Genomic DNA, 24,195 nt, shown 5'->3' with positions numbered 1-24,195 from the left:
GATGTCTGTACTCTTGGTAGGCAATGCTCAGCCTAGGATCCCCAGTATGCAGACACTGTGGGGACAGGGCTCTTCGTCTCTTTGGGAGTGCACTGTTGCACAGCACATCCAGCTTGCTGGTCTAGGCAGATCTCTCTCTGCTGGACACTTGACCATGCTGCATACCAAATATTTATACTCAGTCTAAGGTGTGGAAGTTCTTGGGCTGTGTGCATTCTACTACTTCTCTGCCTCTCAGCTTTCCCCGAATAAACTCTAGGTTATATCTGAAATGTGTGGTGCTAGTAGTGCATGACTGTGACTCCTTTACATGATAAGTAAGATGTACTTTTCAGAGAATTTGTCCATTTCACCTAAATTGTCAGATTTATTGGTACAAACTTGTTCATAACATTTCCTTATTATCTATGTTTGTAGGATATGTAGTGATGTCCTATCTTTCATTCTGCATATTGGCAATTTGTATTTTTCCTTTTGATCACTTTAGCTAGGCATATCTCAGTTTAGTTGATCTTTTCAAAGAACCATCCTATGTGCATTTTAAATTATGAAAGAAACTGCCATATTACTCTTCAAAATGTTGTATCCATTTACATTCCTTTCAAAAGCATGTGAAAGTACTTTTTTCTTGTCAATTTTAGATTTCATACATCTTTTATAGTTTTTCAGTCTCATGTCAAATAGACATGAGATTATGTTTAATTTTTATTTTGCATTTCCTATATTCCTAGTGAGATTGAACATCTTTACAATATATTTATGGGCTATTTGTATTTCTTCTTCAGTGAATTATTTTTATTACTTGCCCTTATTTCTATTGAGTCGTCTGGTTTTTGTTCATTGATTTGCTGGAATTCTTTACATATTTTAGATATTATTTTATCTGTTATATATGTGCAAATATTCTCTCACACTGTTACTAGTCTTTTAACTTTATAGTATCTTTTCCCTACAGTCAAGTGTTTTTATATAATCATGGTTTTTAGTTATAGCCTTTACTGATTTTAGGTGTTGTGTTTTGATTATGGAGGTTTTTGTCCCATCTCAAAATTATAAAAATTTTTGTAATGGTTTAACCATTTTTTTGTCTATGTGAGAAAGACTGGCCCTCAGCTAACATTGTTGCCAAGCTTCCTGTTTTTGCTTGAGCAAGATTGTTGCTGAGCTAACATCTACGCCAGTCTTCCTCCACTTTGTATGTGGGACGTGACCACAGCATGGCTTGATGAGCAGTGTGTAGGTCCGTGCCTGGGATCTGAACCCATGAACCCTAGGCTGCCGAAGTGGAGCATGCGAACCCAACTACTATGCCACTGGCTGGCCCCTAACCATTTTCTTTTTTATTCTTGCAATTTATATCAATGTGTAATATAGATTTTTGGGTTGTGGGTGTTTTATAGCTAACCATATTATTCTTTTCTAAATTGACAGCAATTTCTCCAATGTCATTATTCACTATCTTACCCTTATACTGATTTGAAGTGCAAAATCACTCTAAACTCTTATATACATGAGTCTGTTTTTGGAACTCTCTATTCTGTTCCAATGCTCTATACATCTATTTCTACATTAATCATGCTGCTTTATTTACTACAGCTTTATAGCATGTTTCGTGTGTGTCAGGGAGAATCTTCCTCTCTCTCTGTCCATTCTTCTCCTTCTTCTTCAGCCTTCTTCATTCCTTCTCTTTCAGTTATTTTCCAGAATCAGTTTGTGAGTATCTTGGGTCTGCATTAACATTTATATTAACTTTGGAACAAATTCTTACATTTACAATACCAATTCTTCCATTCAGAAAAACAGTACATTTATTTAGTTCTGTTTTATGTCCTTCAGTGTTTTATAGTATGTTTTACAGGTTCCTTGCATTTCTTGAAAGGTTTATTCTTGGGTATTCAAGTTATTTTTTATTATGGTAAACAGAAATTTTGAAATATTATTTTTAAACATGCTATTACTTGTAAAGCCTACTTTATTTTGTATATTGACCTTGTTTTGAACTCGTTGCTGAATTATCTGGTAGGTTCTAATAGTTTATGATTTGATTCTCATGGATTTTCTAAGTCCACAAACATGTCATTGATAATCACAGTTCGGTTGTATACCTTCCATAACTATATGTTTTTCTTGTTTATTTGCATTTCCTAGAGCCTATAGAACAAGTCTTAATAGTAGCAATGAAAGAGGCATCTATGCCTTATTCCTAAGTTTAATAAAAATTCTTCTACTCTTGCACATAAAAAAATGATGTTTAATGTAGGTTTCTGGAAACTATCCTGTATCTCATATATCAGATAAGACACAGGCTTGTGTGCTGTTACGATGGACACAAATGAAAGCAGCCAAATAAGCTGGAAGTTTATTTCACTTTTATGTAAAAGTCCACACAGAAGCATTCTAAGGTTATACAACAGCTCCCTAATGTTGGGAACCCAGACTTCCTTCTATGTGTTTGGTCTGCCATTCCAACGATGTTGCTTTTTTTCTTAATAATCTGAGATGGCTCACCACCTTATCTGAATTCCCGACAGTAATAAAATGAGGAAGGGGAAGAAGAAGACATATGCCTTTCCTTTAAAGCCACAACACAAATAGGATATATCACTTTCACTCACATCCCACAGGCTAGAAGTTAGTGACCTCATCACATCTTGCTTCAATAAATAAATAAGTTACATAATAAATAAGGGGGCCGACCAAATGGCTGAGTGGTTGAGTTCGCGTCCTCTGCTTGGGCGGCCTGGGGTTTCCCTGGTCTGGATTCTGGGGAGCGGACATGGCACCGCTCATTGGGCCATTCTGAGACAGCGTCCCACATGGTACAGCTAGAGGGACTTACAAGTAGAATATACAGCTGTGTTCTAGGGGGCTTCGGGGAGAAAAAGAAGAAAAAGCAGAAAATTGGCAACAGATGTTAGCTCAGGTGCTAATTTTAAAAATAGTAATAACAATAAAAAATAAGTAAAAAGGCTTAGAAATGTGGGAAAATTGCTGGGAAACCAAGTGCCCAGTTAAAAACTTAATTAGTATAGACAGAGGTAAAAATGCATATTGGGACAACTATCTGTCTCTGCAACATCATTAATTTAAAACTTTATTTTGTTTTCTTTTTCTAGCATCTTGAGTTGAAAGTTAAATTTTGGCTGAATTCCAAAGGTTTTGATACCTTGCTATAGTTCATTTTGAAACAGTTCATAAACTTACTTTTTATTTCCTCCTCAACCTTAAATCATATAGATGAGTTTGGAACTTCTAAGTGGATAGATACATTTTGGCCACTTAGTTTGTTAAATCATAGTCATATTACACCATACTGAGGGTACATTGCCTAAATGATTTTTGGCTTTTTTGAACTTGTTGAACTTTGTGGCCAAAGATGTTCAATAAATTTTGTGAATGTTCTGCATGGGTTTGAAAAGAAAGTAGCCTTACTCACATTTTCTCTACCTGAATTGTTGATTTCTGAGTATAATATATATTAAATATACCACAGAACAGTAAATACACTGCAGATTTATTGAATTCCTTTTGTATTTTCAGCCAATTTTGCTTAACATGTTGTCAGGTACATAAAGATTCATGACTTTTACACTTTCTTTGCAAACTATCCATTTTTAACAAGAAGAAATTGCCCTTTTTGTCCTTCCTAATGATTTTTGTCTTTAATTTTGTCTCAAAACAATATTGCTATATTTTCTTTTGGGTAGCATTTATCTGGTATATATTCAGTGTGTTCTGGTAAACCAGCTCTTTTGGTGTGGGGGAGCCATGATTTGTAATGTTTGTCTATTTATGGGGTGTAAATACATCCACCATGATTTACGTCCAACATGAATGTGGAAGTGAGAAGAGAGATATAAAATCAGCTCTTATAAGCTGGTATGAGCTAGCACCAGGATACCATATTTGTTATTCTTTCATTTTTTAAGCTTTTGGATCACTATGTTTTAGGTGCATCTTTTTCTCAATCTCATAGTCTCTCTCTCTTTTTTTTTAAAAAAAAACATATATTTCAATTTCATTATATATGTTGTTATTAACGGTATGTTTGGATCACCCTATCTTTTTTATTTTACCATGTTTCTTATCTACTATTCCCTCCTTTCTTCCATCTTTCTTTCCTTTCTTCCTTCTTCCTGGCTTGTATTGAATTGATGGAGCTTTCTTTATTCTTTTTCATTTCTTCTAATTTTTTCGAAATTAAATACTCTGTTTATAATCCTGTGGTCACCTTTAAACCTTTTCAACATATATTTAATATTACATTTCCCATATCTAGAGTTTCTTATCCTCAGATGTTCCACCAAAACAAAGAAGAAACTTAACTCTTCCAACCAACCTACTCCTCCCACTTCCAGTACTATAATCATTAAAGTCAATAATTATTTCGATTTAACTGTAGGTTTTATTAGCTTCCTTGTTTTCTATTTCATATGTTCTAAAGATTCACAGGGTCCTATTCAGGCAACAGACCTGAAGAGGTGAAAAGATAAGCTATTTGAATACATGGAGGAAGAGGGCAAAGACCTTGAGAGAGAAGATGGCTTGCAGTATTCAAGAAACAGCAATGAAGTCAGTATGGCTACCGAGAAACAGAAGAAAGTGAAGTCACAGAAATAACGACAAGACTGATCATGGAAGCCTTGCAGGGCAGTGAAGACTTTTCATTTTATTATGTAATGAGGAGTCATGAGGCAGTTTTGAGCCAGGATGTGACAGGGTATGTTTTCTGTTTTAAAAGAACCATTCTGACCAACGGACGGAGAAAAGACTGCCTGGAGCAAGAGCTGAAGGGGGAGACTAGCTAGGAGAGTAACGCAGAGGTACAAGCAAGAGAGGATGATAACCTGGACCAGGACAGCAGCAGTGGTCAGAGGCAGTGCAATTCTGGATCTATTTTCAAATAACAGCAGAAGGGTTCGATGAAGAATTAGAAATGCAATGTGAGAAAAAGAGAAGAGACAGGGGTGACTCCAGGTTTGGGGCTGGTGACAGTCTGGCTAACTGGTGAAAAAACAAATCCTGAGACAGAGAACACTGTAAGGGGAGTAAGGCTGGGAGGAGTACAGGTTCCACTGGGTTGTAGGCCTGGTAATGAGAAAAAGAAATTTTCTTCAGGCTGCTTCTGTTTTCTCAATGAGATAAGAGCTGGAGTGAGGAGCTAAGGAGGGGGTAGCTGCTGCAGGTTTGAGAAGATAGGAGAAAGACTGCTTAAGAAACTCAGAGGCTGAATGCAGTGGGAAAATACAATAGGTTTATCACATAGTGATGAGGTTCCACCTGAAGTTCTTGGTTACTGAGTTAAATTAAGACCAATGAGAATGGTTGTGATCTTATTTAGATACATTCAGCTGCTTGGGTCCAGGTGCAAAGTGGGTAGAGATTCAAAATAAACTAGGTTTGGATTTTTTTCATGTGACTATGACAGAGGGACAGATGAGGAGACTGAGGATATATGTAAAAAAGTGACCACGATAGAACATGGAATCCTTGCTGCATGCGGGGAAGCAAGGGCATAACGAGAAGGAGGATGTAGTAATTAGTGAAAAAGTGGTAAGGACAAAGAATTTGAAGTTATAATCATGTCAAAGAATTCTTGGAGTGTGAGTACAAGAAGAAATAGTGGTAAGATAATAAGACGCTGGAAATAGATATTTTGAAGTCAATGCAGTTATCAGTAACGACAAGGAAAGAGTAATATTTCTTAATAGGGACCTTCTGGTATTTTGGAGATGACAATTTTTCCCTGTGTGGGACTAACCTTCACAGTGTAGGATGTTTAAGCATCCCTGGCTCCTGGGCATTGAATGTCAGTAGCATCTCCCAGTCAATATGACAACCCAAAGCCCTCATACATTTCTAAATGCTCCCTTAGGTGGATGAAAATTCCTTAGGTAAGAACTATGGATCAGGGGTATGAACATGAGACTAATCACTGGAATTAAAGATGCTCATGAATTGAGAGGCCTGGGTGTTGGACGACCTACATGGCTTTGAGGTTACCCAAAATCATAATAGAATTGTGTTGGAGACAAAAACTGTGAGCCAGGTGAAAAGCTGTATGACTAACTTTCTACAATGAGGTCCAATGGATTTTGATTGGTGATTGTATCTTCCAATGGGCTTCTGAGATCTATTTAAATAATTCTTAATCTCATGTATCCCAACAGAATTTCTAAACAGAGTTGAATAATATTGGGATTCCAGGATCCCCCCCCTGCCACGCACCATTAAAGTGTCATTAAAAAAGAGGTACCTAAATGAAGTAGAACCAACCAACATTAAGTAGCCTACATAATGAGCAGTGCTGTTACCAAACAATGTACCCTGTATACTTTCAGTTAAAATGCCTTTAATAAAAGTTCTCATCACAAGAAAAAAAATTTTGTAACTATGTGTGGTGATGGATGTTAACTAGACTTACTATGGTGATCATTTCACAATATATACATATATTGAATCATTACGTTATATACCTGAAACTAATATAATGTTATGTCAATTATATCTCAATTTTAAAAAATGTTAAAATTTTAAGTTACAGTATTTGGTAGGGGAAAATTTGGATAGATGTAGATGTTTACTCATTTAAAAGCAGTAATCCTGTATAAATATTCATAATATCAATATTGTTTCAAACCTTTTACTTCTGCCAACTACAGGCATCCTAATTCAAAATGCTTCCAATTGCCATTGTACAATAGGATATATGTAGTCTTTGTAATGTTGCCATTAGCTGGCTAAAAGCCACATAGGTGTATTTGGAAAAAAAATGCCTTTGTTATTAGAAAATGTTATGTTATTTGGTTGAAACATACTTCACGATGCTTGAATATTCCTCTCTGCTTCCAAATTATACCTTTCAGATATAGAGTCGAGTCTCCATTGCACTAAATTCAATGAACTTGAAATGTTTTACCTTCCATCCATATAGCCAAGTTAAGTTTTTATTTTTATATGATCACACTTGCCTGGTGTTCATATGCTGTGTCTCTGCTTTACTTCTCTCTCTCTCCTTTTTTTTAATCAGCCTGCTTTCAGCTCTGGGTGCTACTTCCATCTGGCTTTTATCTTTACTTCTTTCCATCCATTACAAAATTGCCTTCTCTTACCAGTTCAAAATCTGCTCAGTTTCTCTCTAACCAACTCTAAAACCCTCAAACTGTGCAAAACTCTCTAAATACTCCAACGTTAAAAATATTAGAAGCTTAAAAAACTTTCACTCTATTTGCATCAGTTTAATAATGGTCCTTGGCTATCACTTATTTTAAAAGTAAGTCAAAACAATGTATGGCACAAAATAAGCACTTACATGTTAACTGAATTTCTAAAAATTTATTCCAGCCTTCTTACAATTCTTGAAATATTATGGGTTAGGAATTGTCCCAGTATCTGAGTATATTTTCAAAATAAGAATACTTCCTTGGATGTACACTTAACTTAAAGCCATTATACTTTTCAATTATTATGATATAACTTATTATAACCAGCTAGCAACAGTATTAGTGAGAAAGACAGTGAGCTATTTCATTCTAGTCTAATTAGATCTAGTTTTCCAGTCTTTTATCAATGAGTCTTTGTCTGCATTAGCTAACTACAAATAATTTTGAGATTTACTGAGTCATTATGAATGGATTAGACTTTTTCCAGTAAGATTAGATTATTTTGACGATAATTAGCTGCTCAAATACTCTGGAGTCACCCCTACCATCACAGTTTCTTGGAAAAGTAATGTATTTTTTTAATAGCTTTTAAAACAGCTTTATTAAGATATAATTTACATACTTTGAAGTTCACTCACATAAGTAATAGATTTCTATTAAGAACTTTTCTCTAAAAACAGCTGTCATTTACCGTTCTTATACAATGACAGGATGGAAAGAGTTAATTCAAATTGGATTGTATTATAAAATGTTTAAAAATCATAATTAAGAAGCGATGTCACCAAAATGGCAGAACAGGAGACTCAGCCTCTATCCCCTTACAAAGTTCAAAAATTAGACAGCTATCCATGAATAAAAATACCTCTGGTAGAGCTCAGGAATCCACTTAAGAAAGTTCAGCAACACAGTGGAGCAAAAGACCTGAGAATAACCGCACACAAAGGGAAAGAAGAACAGCCGCATTTTGCCTGCATCATCCCATCCCCCAGGCCAGCACTGCTCAGCACCAAGAGGGAGCTCTCCAGTTTGAAACAGTTCCCCTTGCTGGGAAAGGGAGAGTAGGGTGAGCAGTCAGCTCCCCAGACTCTCAGGCCACGTGAAAGACCCATCTCAAGTTTCATTAGATCCAGAGACTGGCAAGGAAGAGCTGTATAGAAATGGCTTGCAACAAGGAAGAAGGGCTGGGGCTATCACTATCAGCCATGCAGCGAGAGCAACTGTGGTTCATGGCTCCTGCTCTGTAGAGGAGCCTGACAGCTTTCACTGCTTAAGAAACCAGTGACCAGGATAGCTGCCGTGGATCCCCTGTAGATTTCATCACTGAACTTTCCGCCCTACAGCTTTTCACCTTTGCAGATGCCACCCATCTGAGTCCCTCCTTGCTCCCCACCCCCCACTGGGCCCCATTTGCAGTGGAAGCCAGACTGGCCTCTGCAGCTGCACAAGTGCAAGATGCCAGCCTAGACTTCTGCAGCTGAGCCCTACTGCTGTGCACGCACTTGGAGCTAACCCCTTCAGCTGTGCACCTGCACACCACAGGCCTGACTCCTGTCACTGGCCTCCAATGACACACAAGTGCCTCTGCTAAGACCCTGTAGCCACAGGACTGCACGTTGACAGCCAAGGCCCTCACAGCTGCTTGTAGGCCCAGATCTGGCCGTGTCTCCTCTCATTGGCCTGCACCACTGGGCTCACTTGCAGCTAGCCCCTCCACTGTGCAGCTGCATGCCATTGGCCCAATTCCCATTACTGGCCTCCACTGCCATGTGAGACCCTACATTAAGCAAAAAAATGCCTACATTAAGCAAAAAAGAAAGATCTCAAATAAACAATCTAACATTATAGCTCAAGTGTAAAAACCTTTATACCTCTAAATGTACACTTCAACTAGAAAAAGAAGAACAAACTAAGCCCAAAGTTAGTAGTAGGAAGGAAATAAAAAAGAACAGAGCAGAAATAAATGAAATAGAGATAAAAGAGATTATAGAAAAGATCAATGAAACTAAGAGCTGGTTTTTTGAAGAGATAAACAAAATAGATAAACCTTTATCCAGAGTTAAGAAGAAAAAAGGATAAAGACTTCAAATTAATAAAATTAGAAATGGAATAGAAGACATTACAACTGATACTACAGAATCACAAAGACTCATAAGAGGCCACTATGAACAATTATATGCCAATGAATGGGATAACCTAGAAGAAATGGATAAATTCCTAGAACACACAACCTACTAAGACTGAATCATGAAGAAACAGAAAATCTAAACAGACCAATAATGAGTAAGTAGATTGAATCAGCAATCAAAAACTTCCCAACAAAGAAAAGCCCAGGACTTGACAGCTTCACTGGTGAATTCTACCAAACATTTAGAGAAAAATTAAAGTCAATCCTTCTCAAACTCTTCCAAAAAAAATTGGAGAGAACACTTCCAAACTCATTTTATGGGGCCAGAATCATCCTGATAGCAAAGCCAGATAAGGATGCTACAAGAAAAGCAAATTACAGGTCAAAAATCTCTGATGAACATAGATGCAAAAATTCTGAACTAAATACTAGCAAACTGGATTCAACAATACATTAAAAGGATTATACACCATGATCAAGTGGTATTTATCCCTGGGATGCAAGGCTTGATCACCATATGTAAATCAATAAATGTGACATAGCACATTAACAGAATGCAGGATAAAAATAATATGATCATCTCAACAGATGCAGAAAAAGCACTGGACAAAATTCAACATTTTTTCATGATAACAACTCTCATCAAAGTGGGTCTAGAAGAAAGATACCTCAACATATGTAAAGACCATATATGATAAGCCCACAGCTAACATCACACTCAGTGGTGAAGGATTAAAAGTTTTCTCTCTAAGATCAGAAACAAGACAAGGGTGCTCACTCTCACCACTCCTATTCAATACAGTACTGGAGGTCTTAGCTAGAGTGAATTAGGCAAGAAAAAGAAATAAAAGGCATCCAAATCAAAAAGAAAGACATAAAATTGTCTCTGTTTACTCATGACTTGATCTTATATAGAGAAAATCCTAAAGATTCCACCAAAAAACTGTTAGAATTAATCAATGAATTCAGTAAAGTTGCAGGATACAAAATCAACAAACAAAAATTAGTTGTGTTTCTACACACTAACAACAAAACATCTGAAAAAGAAATAAAACAATTGTATTTCCAATAGCGCCCCAAACAATAAAATCTTAGGAATAAACTTAACCATGAAAGTGAAAGAGCTAAACACTGAAAACTATAAGACATTGATGAAAGAAATTCAAAAGACACAAATAAATGGAAAGATCCTGTGCTCACTGATCAGAAGAATTAATATTGTTAAAATATCCATACTACTTAAAGATGTCTAGAGATTCAATGCAATCCCTATCAAAATGCCAATGGCATTTTTCACAGAAATAGAAAAAACAATCCTAAAATTTGTTTGGAACCACAAAAGACCCTGAAGAGCCAAAGCAATCTCGAGAAAGAACAAAGCTGGTGGCATTGCACTTCCTGACTTCAAACTACAAACAACTCATATAACTCAACAGCAAAAACCCAAATAATCCAATTTAAAAATAAGCAAAGGACCTGAATAGGTATTTTCTAAAGAACACATACAAATGGCCAAGAAGTACATGAAAAGGTGCTCAACCTCATTAATCATGAGAGAAATGCAAATCAAAACCACAATAAAATATCACCTCACATCTGTTAGAATGGCTATTACCAAAAAGACAAGAGATAAAAAACGCTAGCAAGGAGGTGGAAAAAAGGGAATGCTTGTGCATTTTTGGTGGGAATGTAAACTGGTATAGCCACTATGAAAAACAGTATAGAGGTTCTTCAAAAAATTAAAAATAGAACTAACATATTATCCAGCAATTCCACTTCTGGGTCTATATTCAGAAGAAATGAAATCAGGATCTCAAAGAGATCTACACCACCATGCTCAGTGCAGCATTATTTACAATAGCTAAGACATGGAAACAACCTAAGTGTCCACTGATGGATGAATGGATAAAGAAAATGTGATCTATATATACAATGGAATATTATTCAGCCAGAAAAAAGAAGGAACTCTTGTCATTTGCAATAACACAGATGGACCTTGAGGGCATTTTGCTAAGTGAAATAAGTCAGATAGAAAAAGACAAGTACTTTATGATCTCACTTATATGTGGAATCTAAAAAAGCCAAACTCATAGAAGCAGAGAGTAAAGGTGGGGGAAGTGAGATGTTGGTTAAAGGGTACAAACCTCCGGTGATAAGAAGAATCCAGGCACCGGCCCGGTGGCGCAGCGGTTAAGTACGCACATCCCGCTCCGGCGGCCTGGGGTTCGCCGGTTCAGATCCCGGGCGCAGACATGGCACCACTTGGTACGCCATGCTGTGGTAGGCGTCCCACATATAAAGTTAAGGAAGATGGGCATGATGTTAGCTCAGGGCCAGTCTTCCTCAACAAAAAGAGGAGGATTGGCAGCAGTTAGCTCAGGGCTAATCTTCCTCAAAAAAAAAAAAAAAGAATCCAGGGATCTAGTGTATAGCATAGTGACTACAGTTAACAATACTGTATCATGTACTTGAAAGTTGCTATGAGATAGATTTTAAATATTTTAAAAATGAGATAGATTTTAACAACAACAAAATGGTAATTATGTGAGGTGAAGGATGCATTAACTAACCTTATTGTGGTAAACATTTCATAATATATACATGTATCAAATAGTCACATTGTACACCTTAAACTTATACATGGTTATATGTCAATTATATCTCAATAAAGTTGGGGAAAAAAAAGAACAGGAAAACATCAGAATTAAGAGAGTAGATCAGTGTCAAAGTATTAACAATTGTACATATAAAAATAAAATTATGGGGGCCGCCTAGTGGTGTAGTGGCTAAGTTCACACGCTCTGCTTTGGCAGCCCAGGGTTCACAAGTTCAGATCCTTGGTGGGGACCTACATACCACTCATAAAGCCATGCTGTGCAGGTCTCCCACATACAAAATAGAGGAAGACTGGCACAGATTTTAGCTCAATGACAATCTTCCTCAAGCAAAAAGAGGAAGATTGGCAACAGGTGTTAGCTCAGGGCCAATCTTCCTCACCAAAAAAAATTAAATTAAAATTAAAATTAAAATTAAAAAATAAAGTAAAATAAAATTATGGGGCCAGCCAGGTGGCGTAGTGGTTAAGTTCGTGTGCTCTGCTTCGATGGTCTGGGGTACGCAGATTTGGATCCCGAGTGTGGACCTACACACCGCTCATCAAGCCATGCTGTGGCGGCATACCACATACAAAGTAGAGGAAAATTGGCACAGATGTTAGCTCAGTGACAATCTTCCTCAAGCAAAAAGAGGAATATTAGCAACAGGTGTTAGCTCAGGGCCAATTTTCTTCACTATTATGTGCCAGTACTTTGGGGATAACGAATGACAATGTCCCTGCCTTCAAGTTGGCTATAATCTACTCGAAACAAAAAGAAAAATACAGGAGTCAAGGGTTATATGTTAATTTATGTGGTACACACAGTAAATATTCAAGAGATAAATGAGAGCCATACTATTACTACTAGCTGACGCTTAGCACTTCTAGTCTATAGACCAATGTTTTGAGCTCTATCTAAGTTAACTTATTTAAATCCTCGCCTTGGGTATGCTCCATTATGACCACTCATTCTATAGATGGGAAACTGAGGCACAGAGGGTTAAGTCACTTGCCTGAGATAACATAGCTAGTAACTGGTAGAGTGGGGCTTTTTCCTCTTAACCACAGAGCTGAAGAAAGGATTCAGGAGAGAGGAGGGCACTGAGCTAAATCTGAAGGATTTAGAGCAAAGAGGGAAGGGCATGTTGAGTGAGAGAACTTGAACAAAGGCAGGACTGAACACAATATGAGTAAAAGTTGGAGAGTGGTGGGAAAGAAGATTAGATTCTAGGCAGGATAAACAGGGTCAAATTATGGAAGGTTTTAAATTTTTAAAAAGGGGGAAGTTTTGATCTAATGTGGTAGGATTTAAGATGTCACTGATGGTATGTTGCCTCAGATGGTGGCTCCTGAGCATTCCTACCTAGTCCTAAGGTCATATGTGCGAGGAAGGCAAGGATGATATAATCTCATTCCTCAGACTCAAATATCCGGTCTCTGCCAATGTTTCTGGTTTTGACATTAATCTGCTGGTGGCCCTTTATTAGAGAAATAGATTAAGCAGCAAGTGCTGCCAGTATCAACTACACGCTGACCCTAAAACACAGTTAAGAAAAACAAATGTCAAATTATCATTAAAAGTCATGAGTGGTAAGAGGTGCTATTAAACACCAAACAATATATATTTTGTTATTTAATTCAATTTATAAGAAAAATTTAAGGCAATGTTTTTAGAACTACACTACACATAGTAATCACCCAGTTAACATGTTAAATGCAGATTGTTGGGTCCTACCCCAACCAAGAGGTTGATTTAATAAGTTGATTTCGGGACAAAAATTATGCATTTTTATTTAAAAGCAATAGAATCAGTCGATTCTAACTCAGGCAATCTAAATATCAAACTGAAACAAAGTGGAAAAGTTCTGAAAGAATACTAAAAATAGTTTACCTGTATCTATTATCTTTCCCTATTATAGAATCTTTAATACATTACTCAAATTAAAAAAAGCCACAAAACCACAGCAATCCTGAATTTATCTATTAAAACACTTAATATATCATTGCTGGTAAAAAATATGAAAAGCCAATAAGTCACGTGTGAACAACTAGAGATTAGATACTCACTTTATCATTAAATATTGTTTATATCCTTGGACATAAATAAAAAGTTTGTTTTTAAAGAGATAATTTTGGCTAAATTATTTTATGTGAAGAAGCACACCCATTACACTATCATGGAGGTCATGAAACTTCATCAAGTCCAGAATAACCAGATATCTAGTCATAAAATTTATTTTTCTGTTTTAAAAACTTCCAGTTATCAATTCTTCTTTTTAAAAAGGACTCTGGGGCTGGCCCAATGGCATAGTGGTTAAGTTTGCACACTTTGCTTTGGCAGCCGGGGTTCTCAGGTTCAGATCCCGGGTGTGGACCTAGCACTGTTCATCAAGCCATGCTGTGTTAGCATCCCATATACAAAACAGAGTATGATGGGCACAGATGTTAGCTCAGGGCTAATCTTCCTCAGCAAAAAGAGGAGGATTGGCAATGGATGTTAGTTCAGGGCCAATCTTCTTCACACACAAAATAAACAAATAAATAAAATTTAAAAAAATAAAAAGGACACATTCAAAGAATATTTCAGGAAAAACAATAATTAGCATTTTGAATAAATCTTATAATCATTTATTTCATATTTTACATCTTGGCTAAAAATTCAATAAACAAAACCCTAAGCTGAATATAAAACAAGAAAACAAAGATTTATGAAGCTAAAAGGCATAATAAAAATGGTTCTATACCATGAGTAAAATAATGACAATATTCAATGAGAACGCTTATCATAAGTTAAACAGTGGGACTATTCAAGAAGCATTTGGAAGAAATGACATTTTAAATCTGGAAAAGGCAAATTACATTTACTAAAATTAATACTCTGCAATCATTTAGGGTCCTCTGAGGCAAGAATTATTGGTTTGACTTTACACCAGTTGAAACCTTTGTTAAAAGAGATAAAATGTTTTATTTCATTCATTTTGTAGATATTTTTAAAATGAGAAGACTCCCAAGGTATCAATGATTTCCAAAGAAACAAGGTAAGGGATTTGTTCTAAATGGTGTACTACTAACACTGGCATAAAAGGTTGTAAGCTCCTATTTTTAGGGGAATGAAGAATATCACATTATACATAAGATCCAGTTATTTTCCACCTTATATTCAATCTATAAGCCCAGGAACGTTATGTCTGATAAATAAGGTCAATACTTAAGGGGATAAGGAGATTCAAAAATATTCTACTATATGTCGAGCAGAGGACCTTCCTTACCGGGGGCTTAAGAGATGCCAAACTACTGACCGATCTAGAGGGAGGGGAGGGGAAGGTGGGGAGGGAGAGGAGAGGGGAGGGGAGGGGATGAGAGGAGAGGAGAGGAGAGGAGAGGAGAAGAGACGAGACGAGACGAGATGAGACGAGAAGAGAAGAAAAGAACCTTATTTGAAAACACTAACATGTTAATATATATAAAGTAATATACTTTTAAAAATATATATGTGTGGCAAGTGTAATCGAACAGTTCAAATAATAGTGGTGTTATTTGGGAAAAGAGACAGTAAGTGGTGATGTTATTTTACTCCATAGGAGGACATTTAACGTTTCATTTTATAAAGACTCCACAAATTGAAAATATTTTATATATTTAAGTACATTTCTACTGCTAAGATATGCCAGTATTTACTAATGCATGCCATCTGAAGGAAAAGTTGCATGAGGAATCTCATCACAGATTGGTTAAAAAAAAAGAACACTGTGATTTCAGGAGAAATGGGAGAAAGCAGAGTTATTCTACTACTGTAGTCAAAACTGTTTAAACTCTTATTTTTAAAGGCCAAAAGGACTATCATTAAAATTTCACATTCCTAATGGAAATTTACTTTGATTAGTTAGTGATCATTATCACATGCCAACTCTTTACGAGGCACTAACGGTACATGTTACGGAGGCAGAGAGGAATAAAACACTGTCCTTGACTTTAAGGAACTCACAATCTATCTAGAAGCAGCAGATTCATCTGCTAATTATAACACAAGGTAGAATAAAAGGCACTAAACAGAGGTGTGAACAACTCACCGTGGGATTAAAAGGAGCAGAGCAGTCCCCAGATTCTTGGCTGTAGCACCTGGTACCTCTGAAACCAGAGCTGTTCTTTTTAGATTTTTCTAGAAGGGTTAAGGGAGGAATACTGCCTGCCTGTATGGGGCAGAAGGACAGACCAGAGGTCTAAAAGCTGCTTACAAAGACTTGCAAACAAACCACGTGTTTTAGCTCTGTGTCCCCTTCCCCAACACACTCAATTTCGGTAGTGCCTTGCGCAGCCAATCCCTGAGCCTTTCTGGGTTCTTCAGCTGTCAGGTAATTTCTAGACGGTACCCCCTTTGCAGGCACTTCTGTCTGTCTTCCTTTTGTTCTGCTAAGCCATTTACCATCCCTCTATCCGTTCCATGTCTTGAAGGGTTGTGGACTGGGGTTCAGATGTCTCCCAGCTTCAATAAACATGAGGCAAGTTTTCGGTTGTTTTTCTTGCTTTGATGATTTTCAAAAGGAGAGTAGAGTGGAAATGACTTAATTCTTTCATCTTAAAACCTGCCTTAATTATGTGATTACTACAATTTCGTAACTAAATTGACATTTAGAAAAGAATACTAACAGTAAAGTGAAAAATTTTAAACTCGAGCTATAAAAACAAATCTTTCATAGACAAATTTTGAAGAACGTGGCGAGAAGGGTAGGAGAAGATGCTTTATGGTTTAAGGAAGCAGAAAGAAACTTCAAAGTATTCCCCAAATCATCTGAAGTAGGCTACTGCCTACCCTGCCTGAAGGAAAGTACAAGTTAGGAAAGCACAAACAATTCAAACCTTCACAAATACGGTGAACTCCTCCACTTTCTCAGTGGCTAACAGCAACTTCTTCTGTGCCCCTTCTAGGGCCTGCTCACTTTGCAATGCTAATCCTTGAAGATGTTTAGATGCTGCTGTTTCAATTTCTGCCATGGCAGATTCAGTCTCATTTACTTTTGATACTAGGATGTTAAGCTTGAGATCCTGCAAAAAACCCGTAATCACAGAATAAAAAATATTTCATAAACAGATTTGGAAGAGTTAGTAACACATGACAGATAAAGAAAGGATTTCATTACTCTCTCTGTATGTATTTATTTTTACTTGGGTAAAATTGATGGTTGTTTCTGTTTATTTTTAATAAAATATCCTGAGCACATATTTTTATATATTTATCATCAAAATTAGTATACGCTTTTTAAAAATAATAAATCATTAAAGATATGGAAGCTATTTTAGACCAAAAGATCTCATATAGTAAATGGCAATGTTTAATTAGTTTATAAGTTTAGGTGGACCTAAAAGATTTATATCCACTTGTGCCAGTTCTTAACAATAGAATTCATTTATAAGAAATTATCAAGACACAAAATCTGTTTCTCTAATATAGCACTACCTTGAATGTTAAATTCTTAGTGTTTCATGTAGAGATATAAACGTTCGTTGCAGTTATCTGAAACATTTAAGTAACTCATAATAGTTTGGGAAAGGAAAAATTGGCAACTTTAAAAATGAAAAAGACATTATTACATTCCATCTCTAAGCTAAAACGTCCTGAATACACACCTTTTTTTCTAATTCCTCTTTAGTTTTCTGATACATCTGTTCATACTGTGACTTCTCTCTCACAGCGACGCTGAGTCTCTGCTTTAGTGAATCAATAGATACCTTCTTGTTGGAGCACTCCTCAGTCAATGTCTGCACCTACAGTAAGGCATAAGGTAATTGTTACTAGTGAAGGCATTCTAGTGGTATTCTGTCCTTGTTCCAACAGAAACCAAATGAACGCATGGTTATTTTCTCATAAATGATATCAAATTTAAGTATAAGATTAGTAGAACTCACATTGTGAATGAGGCCAATAATCCTTAATCAATAGCACACCAAAAATCGGAAAAAAAAATGAATACCGATACATGTAGTCTTCCACCTAATAAGACAATATTAATTTTAACTACATTTCTTTTAATTATTAAGCTAAACTTCCTGAAGCAGAAGATGGTCGGTTTTGATTCTTAGACAAGCCAAGGTATGGATAACTTTCAGTTGTAGTCTCCGATATAATATGTACTTTTCAGGGTAAAATTAAATAAGTAATACAACATATTTATTATACATTTAAAAGAATAACAAAGGAAATAGTTTTTTTTTTCTGTTTAATGAAATACTAGAGATACATAATTACTTATACAAAGATTCTAAGACTATCAGAAATGATTATTGACATTAAAAAGTGAGCAAAATTTAAAGGATAACATTGAAAAAATCTATAGGAAGTAATTATAATTTATGTAGGTGTGTGGAGGAGAAAGAGAAAGAAAATCCATATGCGTTTGTCTTGCTCATGTAAAATTTTCTCTCTTAAATTCATTTGAGCTAAACGGATACTTAACGTTTTTATCTCCAACAAGGAAAGTAAAGGAGATGTTCTCCCTGGAGTGGATAACATTTAGTGAATGCCAAAGCACAAGCTGCTTTATGACTTGTGCAAATAGCACCTATTTTTTTTTTTAAACAAAAAAATCTCTTTTAGCAAATTGCTGATTTCTACTTTGGGGTCAGATAATATACAACTATTTTAAGTACAACTCTCTTCCTAAGTAGACTGAATTGAGTATACACAGGGGAAAAGTACACTTTAAAAAGATTGTGGTGGGGGCCAGTCCCGTGACATAGTGGTTAAGTTCGGCATGCTCCACTTCAGCGGCCCAGGTTCACAGGTTCAGATGCTGGGTGTGGACGTAGACCACTTGTCAGCCATGCTGTGGCAGCATCCCATGTATAAAGTGGAGGAAGACTGACATAGATGTTAGCTCAGGACTAATCTTCCTTAAGCAAAAAAAGAGGAAGATTGGCAACAGATGTTAGCTCAGGGCTAATCTTCCTCAGGAAAAAAAAAATTGTGGTATGTACAAATTTTTAAAGAACTTCTGATAGTTATTGGTTATCACCTATTTAATTTAAAACTACATGTGTGATTCTATCGTTATAAATTGTAATTTTAAATAAAACAAAATGCTGAATAAACTGTAATTAAGTATCTCAGAAATATTAAAGATCTTTAAAATTTAAACTTAATTATCTTCTCATGTTTATGTTTACAAATATAAAAAGAATGTGTGGCTAATATTATGTATAAGATTTTGGAGTCCTGAATTTTGAAACAATGTACTTTCAGAGCAAATAATGTAATTATATGTAACAGTATATATATATTCTATGAATACTTTGTATAAATTTATTGAGATTGAATATTCAAGTGAAGGAGGTAAATACAACGGGAATCGATTTTTTTTAGTGTCAACAAACGTAAAAGTTGATACCTTTTTTTCAAGATTTTCTAACATTTCATTAACACTCTCATTACTTTCCAAATTCACTTTCTGTCGAAATTTCAAGTCCTCTATCAAATGCCTTTTCATGGTTATGTCCCTCTCCATTCGAGACAGCCTTGAAAGGGAAAAACAAGAGGATAAGCTCACATATTATCCAACGCTATACTTACCTTTAATCTTTAAACGCTATCTGATATTAGTGAAACTGCAAATTAATAAAATAACTGCATGGGGTAAAATATTGCTCTGTTAATATTTTGAATATTTGTAAGATATGCAATCCAGTTGTGAGTTGGCAATTATAGTATTATATATGCATTAAAACATAAAAAATAGAAGAACTGAGGAAGCTTAATAAAATTTATGAAAACAAAATTATATTTAAATTATCTTCTTGCATTACTAAGAAAAATCCAAGTGATAGAGATCACCAAAAAGCATAACACTGAGAAAACAACTCTATACTTTAATAAACAAATGCAAAATCTTATAATATCATGTAAACACACTAAAATTAGGCACGATACCTTCTAATTTAATGTCATTTGAGATTGAACTGACATTTCAGTTTAGGTTAAGTTGCTAACATATTAGGTACAAAATGGTAGATGCAGTGACAACCACCACAACTATTCCCACTATAATAACAACAGCTAACATTTCCGGAGTCCTTATTAGGCCCAGTCACGGCTATAAGTGCTTTCCATGCACTAACTCATTTAACCCTCGTAAGATCTTTAAGAGCTAATACTACTAAATTGAGGCACTGAGCCAGCAGGTAGAGGAGCCAGGATTCAGAAAACATTTCTTACAGCCCTCTCTGTTAAACAGTAAGCAAGACTTCCCCTTAATCTAATAAGTAAACTCCAAGATACTCTGTTTAAAAAATTAACCAATCTTTTTGTCTAAGAGTTTTATCTATTAATATCACTTCTAAGTGTTCTTCACTTATAATGTGGTATACATGCACGTGTATGAGATACATACATCCTAAATGATCAATGACACACTGGAATTCTAGCTGAAAATGTTAGCACCTCTATGCTCTGGTATATCTATAACAGATACAGACAGAAAATAATTTTGACTCAGTGAGATAGAATATTTTAAACCCCTTTTATTAATAAATACCTTAAGTACAAACTTTCATAACCCTCCAGTTATTTTAAATACAAATAAAATTTTCCCCCTTTTCCATCTTAGCTTTGTAAACTTAGGCATTAAATCCAATGTAAGGATCAACCCACACATAGATATTTTGTCAAATAATTACCATATCCTAAAATTTTTTGTTCATAGTCTTCAGGCCATTAATTTATATTTATTTGAAATTAAATGTTTATTGTAAGAAAGAAAATCTATAATATTATAAATATAATTTTAAAATAGTAACTAACTTGCCATCAACCATGCTTTCTGTGATATCCCTTAAACTTTCATCCTCTGTAGGCCTGAACACAAACTAAGGATGAACAATTCAATTTTTAACGTTTGTATTCTCTTGAGGTGCAATGTTTAATAGAGGTGATTGCCACTAGGTGGCACCAAATACAATGGATAAAAACATAAAGACATACTTTTCATGCATTTCCTTTATGTGTTCTTCTTTTGCCAGGAGTTCAAATTTCAGAGACTTCACGTTTGACAACTGTTTAGTGAGTTCATTAGTTGCATTCTAGATTAAAAACGTACATAAATTCAAATACACCTTTCGATCTCGGTCTAAAGCAGTACAAAAATAAATGCCATTCTCATGAACAGTAATAAATTTGTAATAATTATCCTTATAATTAAAATGAACATTTTAATATTTTTAAATCTTTTATATGTTCTAATAGAAATACTATAGTACACTAAAAGTTTTATATAACATGCCAAAACTGTAGAAGAATGTAATCATATAACAACTGCAAAGAATACACACCCAAAATACATTTACAGGAAATACAGACGTTTTTTGTAAAATGTAAATGTGTATGCAATTAAGTATTTTAATGGTTTAATAAGATAATTTAAAACTAATGCTGGATTTACTAATAGCCTATAACAGACTAAATATTGTCACAAATGCTCTGCCTTTCCCACAAAGAGAAGGAATCCATCTCCCAACCCCTTGAATCTGGTCTGGGCTGTGATTTGCTTTGACCAAAAGAACATGGCAGAAATGACACTGTGCAAGCACCAGACCCTTGGCCTAAGTCCTGGTAGCTTGCCCCTCTGCGCTCCTGGAATATGGCCCTGGGATCACCTTGCAAGGAATACAGAGGAAAGGCCACGTGGAGGAGTACTGGGGCACCCAGGTGACAGAAAACAGGACAACTGCCAGACCTGGGAGTGAGGCTATCTTGGAACTTCCCACTCAGGTCAATCCTTGGTTTAGAGAAATGCAGGCATCTAAGAGACCCCAGAAGAGAACGGCAAAAGAACTGCCAAGTCAACCCCCGGAACATAAGAAATAATAAATTGCTGCTGTTTTAAACTGCTATATTTTAGGATAGCTTTTTAGACAGTAATAAAAAACTGACAGAATCTTATGAATGCTAAATACTTCCTTACTTGAACTTACTAATAATACCACTTATTATTAAAGTATTTATACATAATTATTAGTTTTCCAAAGCTTTGTGGTATTTGTTGTCTGCACAGCGTAGGAGCCAGAGGGAGTAACCAGAGCGTTAGGACCCCTAAGTTTCAATTTTGACTCAAGTTCCAAGTAAACATGTAATCTGACACATCACTTAATCTTTTTGATACTTTAGTTTTTCCACCTACAAGATAGTGTTGATATGCAGTAATTCATTGGTTAATTTTAAAAAATATTTAACATATATAAAATATTATAGCTTTAAAAATATTTGGAGTAGTTATTTTGCTAATCTTTCTAGTAACTACAATCAACTGCTTCTATTAGAACTATTCCCAGGTTTGACTGACAAAAGCTAAAAAAATGTAAATCTGAAAAGATGAAACCATTAATAACACAATGTAAATAAAAGTCAAATTCATCAGATAGACTTTAAATATTTAATATTTAAATATCTAATATTTAAATATTGGTATACCCTATGTAAATAAAATATTTGAAGTAATTTTAATTTTTACATCAAATATGATATTAATTGTCTTAAAAACCCAAGGCTACCTCAACACGACAACTGTATCGAATGTTAAAAGTTTTGATCACATTTGTGTAATGCAATCTAAATTTCCACCATATTTTCCATGTTTAAGGTGATATCTAGTGTCTTATTTCTAGCACTGCCAGAGTAAGAGGTTACACGCTAGTAAGTTTACCAGATAACTGAAGCTTTGCTTTACTTATTAATCTTAAATTCTTTCCGGAATGACCGTTCATTCATTTAGAAACAGGAACATCCACAATTCATTAAGCTAATAGTGATGCTTTAATATAGTGATATTATATTATAAATATTATCAGTATATTAAATATATGGTATATTACTTATCAACTATATTATCACTATATCATTATAGAGTGATGTCTTTAGGAATGATTATGATATAAATGATAAATGATTATGATATAAATGGCTACTTACTCCTACTCTAAATGGTCCTATACTGCTATTTTTATAATTTTGCATTTTTACCTTAACATTTTATATATATTTTTTCTCTCTGTCAGTCTGTTGGTTACGATGTCTTGTTTCTGTCAATGTTCCTGCCTAAAAACAATCACCCTGTCCCTTAATACGCATACTTCTACTTTGTTGCTTTTGAGGGGTTTTCTGCCAAGAAGTTAAATAAATAAACTTATTAGAGCTGTATTTAAAATAAAAGATAACAGGCAGTAAATGAAACCTGTCAGTATTTTGACAGAAAAAAAAAAGGATTTTAAGATAGCTGTTTGAATCTTTTCTGTTTTTAGACTTAAGGCTGTTATTTTAGGTGACTGAAAATGCCATAACTCTGACTTCTAGATAATTGAGGGATTACTGAATTATAGTAAATAAAAAATTGCCAGCTTGATATATACTTATGCCAGAATTTCTAAGTCTCACAGCTATTTCATTTGATTCTCAACACTCCTTCTGACATGGGTAGAAAGGTATCGCTGCTGTAGACCTCTGGAGAAGTTAAGTAACTTCCCTAATCGGTCTCAGGAGAAGTCAGCGGACAAAGAGTGATCACAACCCAGGTCCTCTGATCCTTTTCCATTTCCTACTACACAATACTTCCCTGCAGCATGACTTAACATCTGGAGTAAAACACACATTTCAAAAATGTCACCATGACAAGAATCCATCCTGGTTAGAGCTTTCCTACCTGTTTATTAAATATTATTTAAAATTTGCAGAGTGTAATAAGTAAGGGCATGGACTCAGGAGCCAGATGGTTTGAGTTCTAATCTCAGTTCTGTCACTAAGTAGCCATGTGACCTGGGAGAATTAACTTATTCTCTCTGTGTCTCAGTTTTCTCAATTGCAAAATAGAGATAATAATAGAACTTATCATACAGGGTTCAAATGAGGATTAAATGAGTTAATATTGGTAAAGGAGTTAGAACCAGCCAGGCAATAGATTATATACAAAGGAGTAGTAGTTTAAAAACTACTAACCTTTATTATTAATTTACTGGGAAATTGGAAGAGAACATGGTATATATCAAAAGGAATATTTATAACAATCAGGAAGTCAAAGAAGCACAAATATAAATTGGAGTACTATTCAATCCAGATTGTATAAAGAACTACAAATTAAATTAAATATAAACAACTGATGTATACATTATTCAGTGGAAGGAACTGATATGTCTCTAAATATTTTATTATCTATCCATATAAACTTTGGTACCTTGAGGAAACACATCTAATATGGGTAAAGATGAAGATATGGAAAAGGTACATGAGCACTCTAATGATACTGAATGACCCACACACATCTGAGAAGTATATC

The 24,195-nt window shown here is 35.2% G+C and overlaps 1 protein-coding gene across 13 annotated transcripts in view; it reads right to left on the bottom strand.

Moving 5' to 3' along the window:
* The window catches only part of CNTLN (centlein), a 332,812-nt gene that overhangs the window by 44,766 nt on the left and 263,851 nt on the right, over positions 1-24,195 (bottom strand). For 9 of the 13 annotated variants that reach the window (XR_011497243.1, XM_070495470.1, XM_070495472.1 and 6 more), the window contains 5 exons: positions 20,856-20,953; positions 19,267-19,393; positions 17,510-17,647; positions 16,742-16,927; positions 15,955-16,074 (listed from right to left, as the gene is read on the bottom strand). Coding sequence is in view for 12 of the 13 variants with exons in the window: in XM_070495470.1 (XP_070351571.1) it covers positions 15,955-16,074; positions 16,742-16,927; positions 17,510-17,647; positions 19,267-19,393; positions 20,856-20,953 (669 nt within the window). In the remaining variant the exon portion in view is untranslated. The remainder of the gene's footprint in view (positions 1-15,954; positions 16,075-16,741; positions 16,928-17,509; positions 17,648-19,266; positions 19,394-20,855; positions 20,954-24,195) is intronic. The other 4 variants (XM_070495465.1, XM_070495466.1, XM_070495467.1 and 1 more) reach the window with 1 other exon arrangement.

This window comes from Equus asinus, chromosome 23 (assembly GCF_041296235.1).
Source record: "Equus asinus isolate D_3611 breed Donkey chromosome 23, EquAss-T2T_v2, whole genome shotgun sequence".
In the NCBI taxonomy this organism is placed as follows: domain Eukaryota; kingdom Metazoa; phylum Chordata; class Mammalia; order Perissodactyla; family Equidae; genus Equus; species Equus asinus.
The sequence above is the reverse complement of the archived record's forward strand: the minus strand, read 5'-3'. Positions and strand labels throughout refer to the sequence as shown.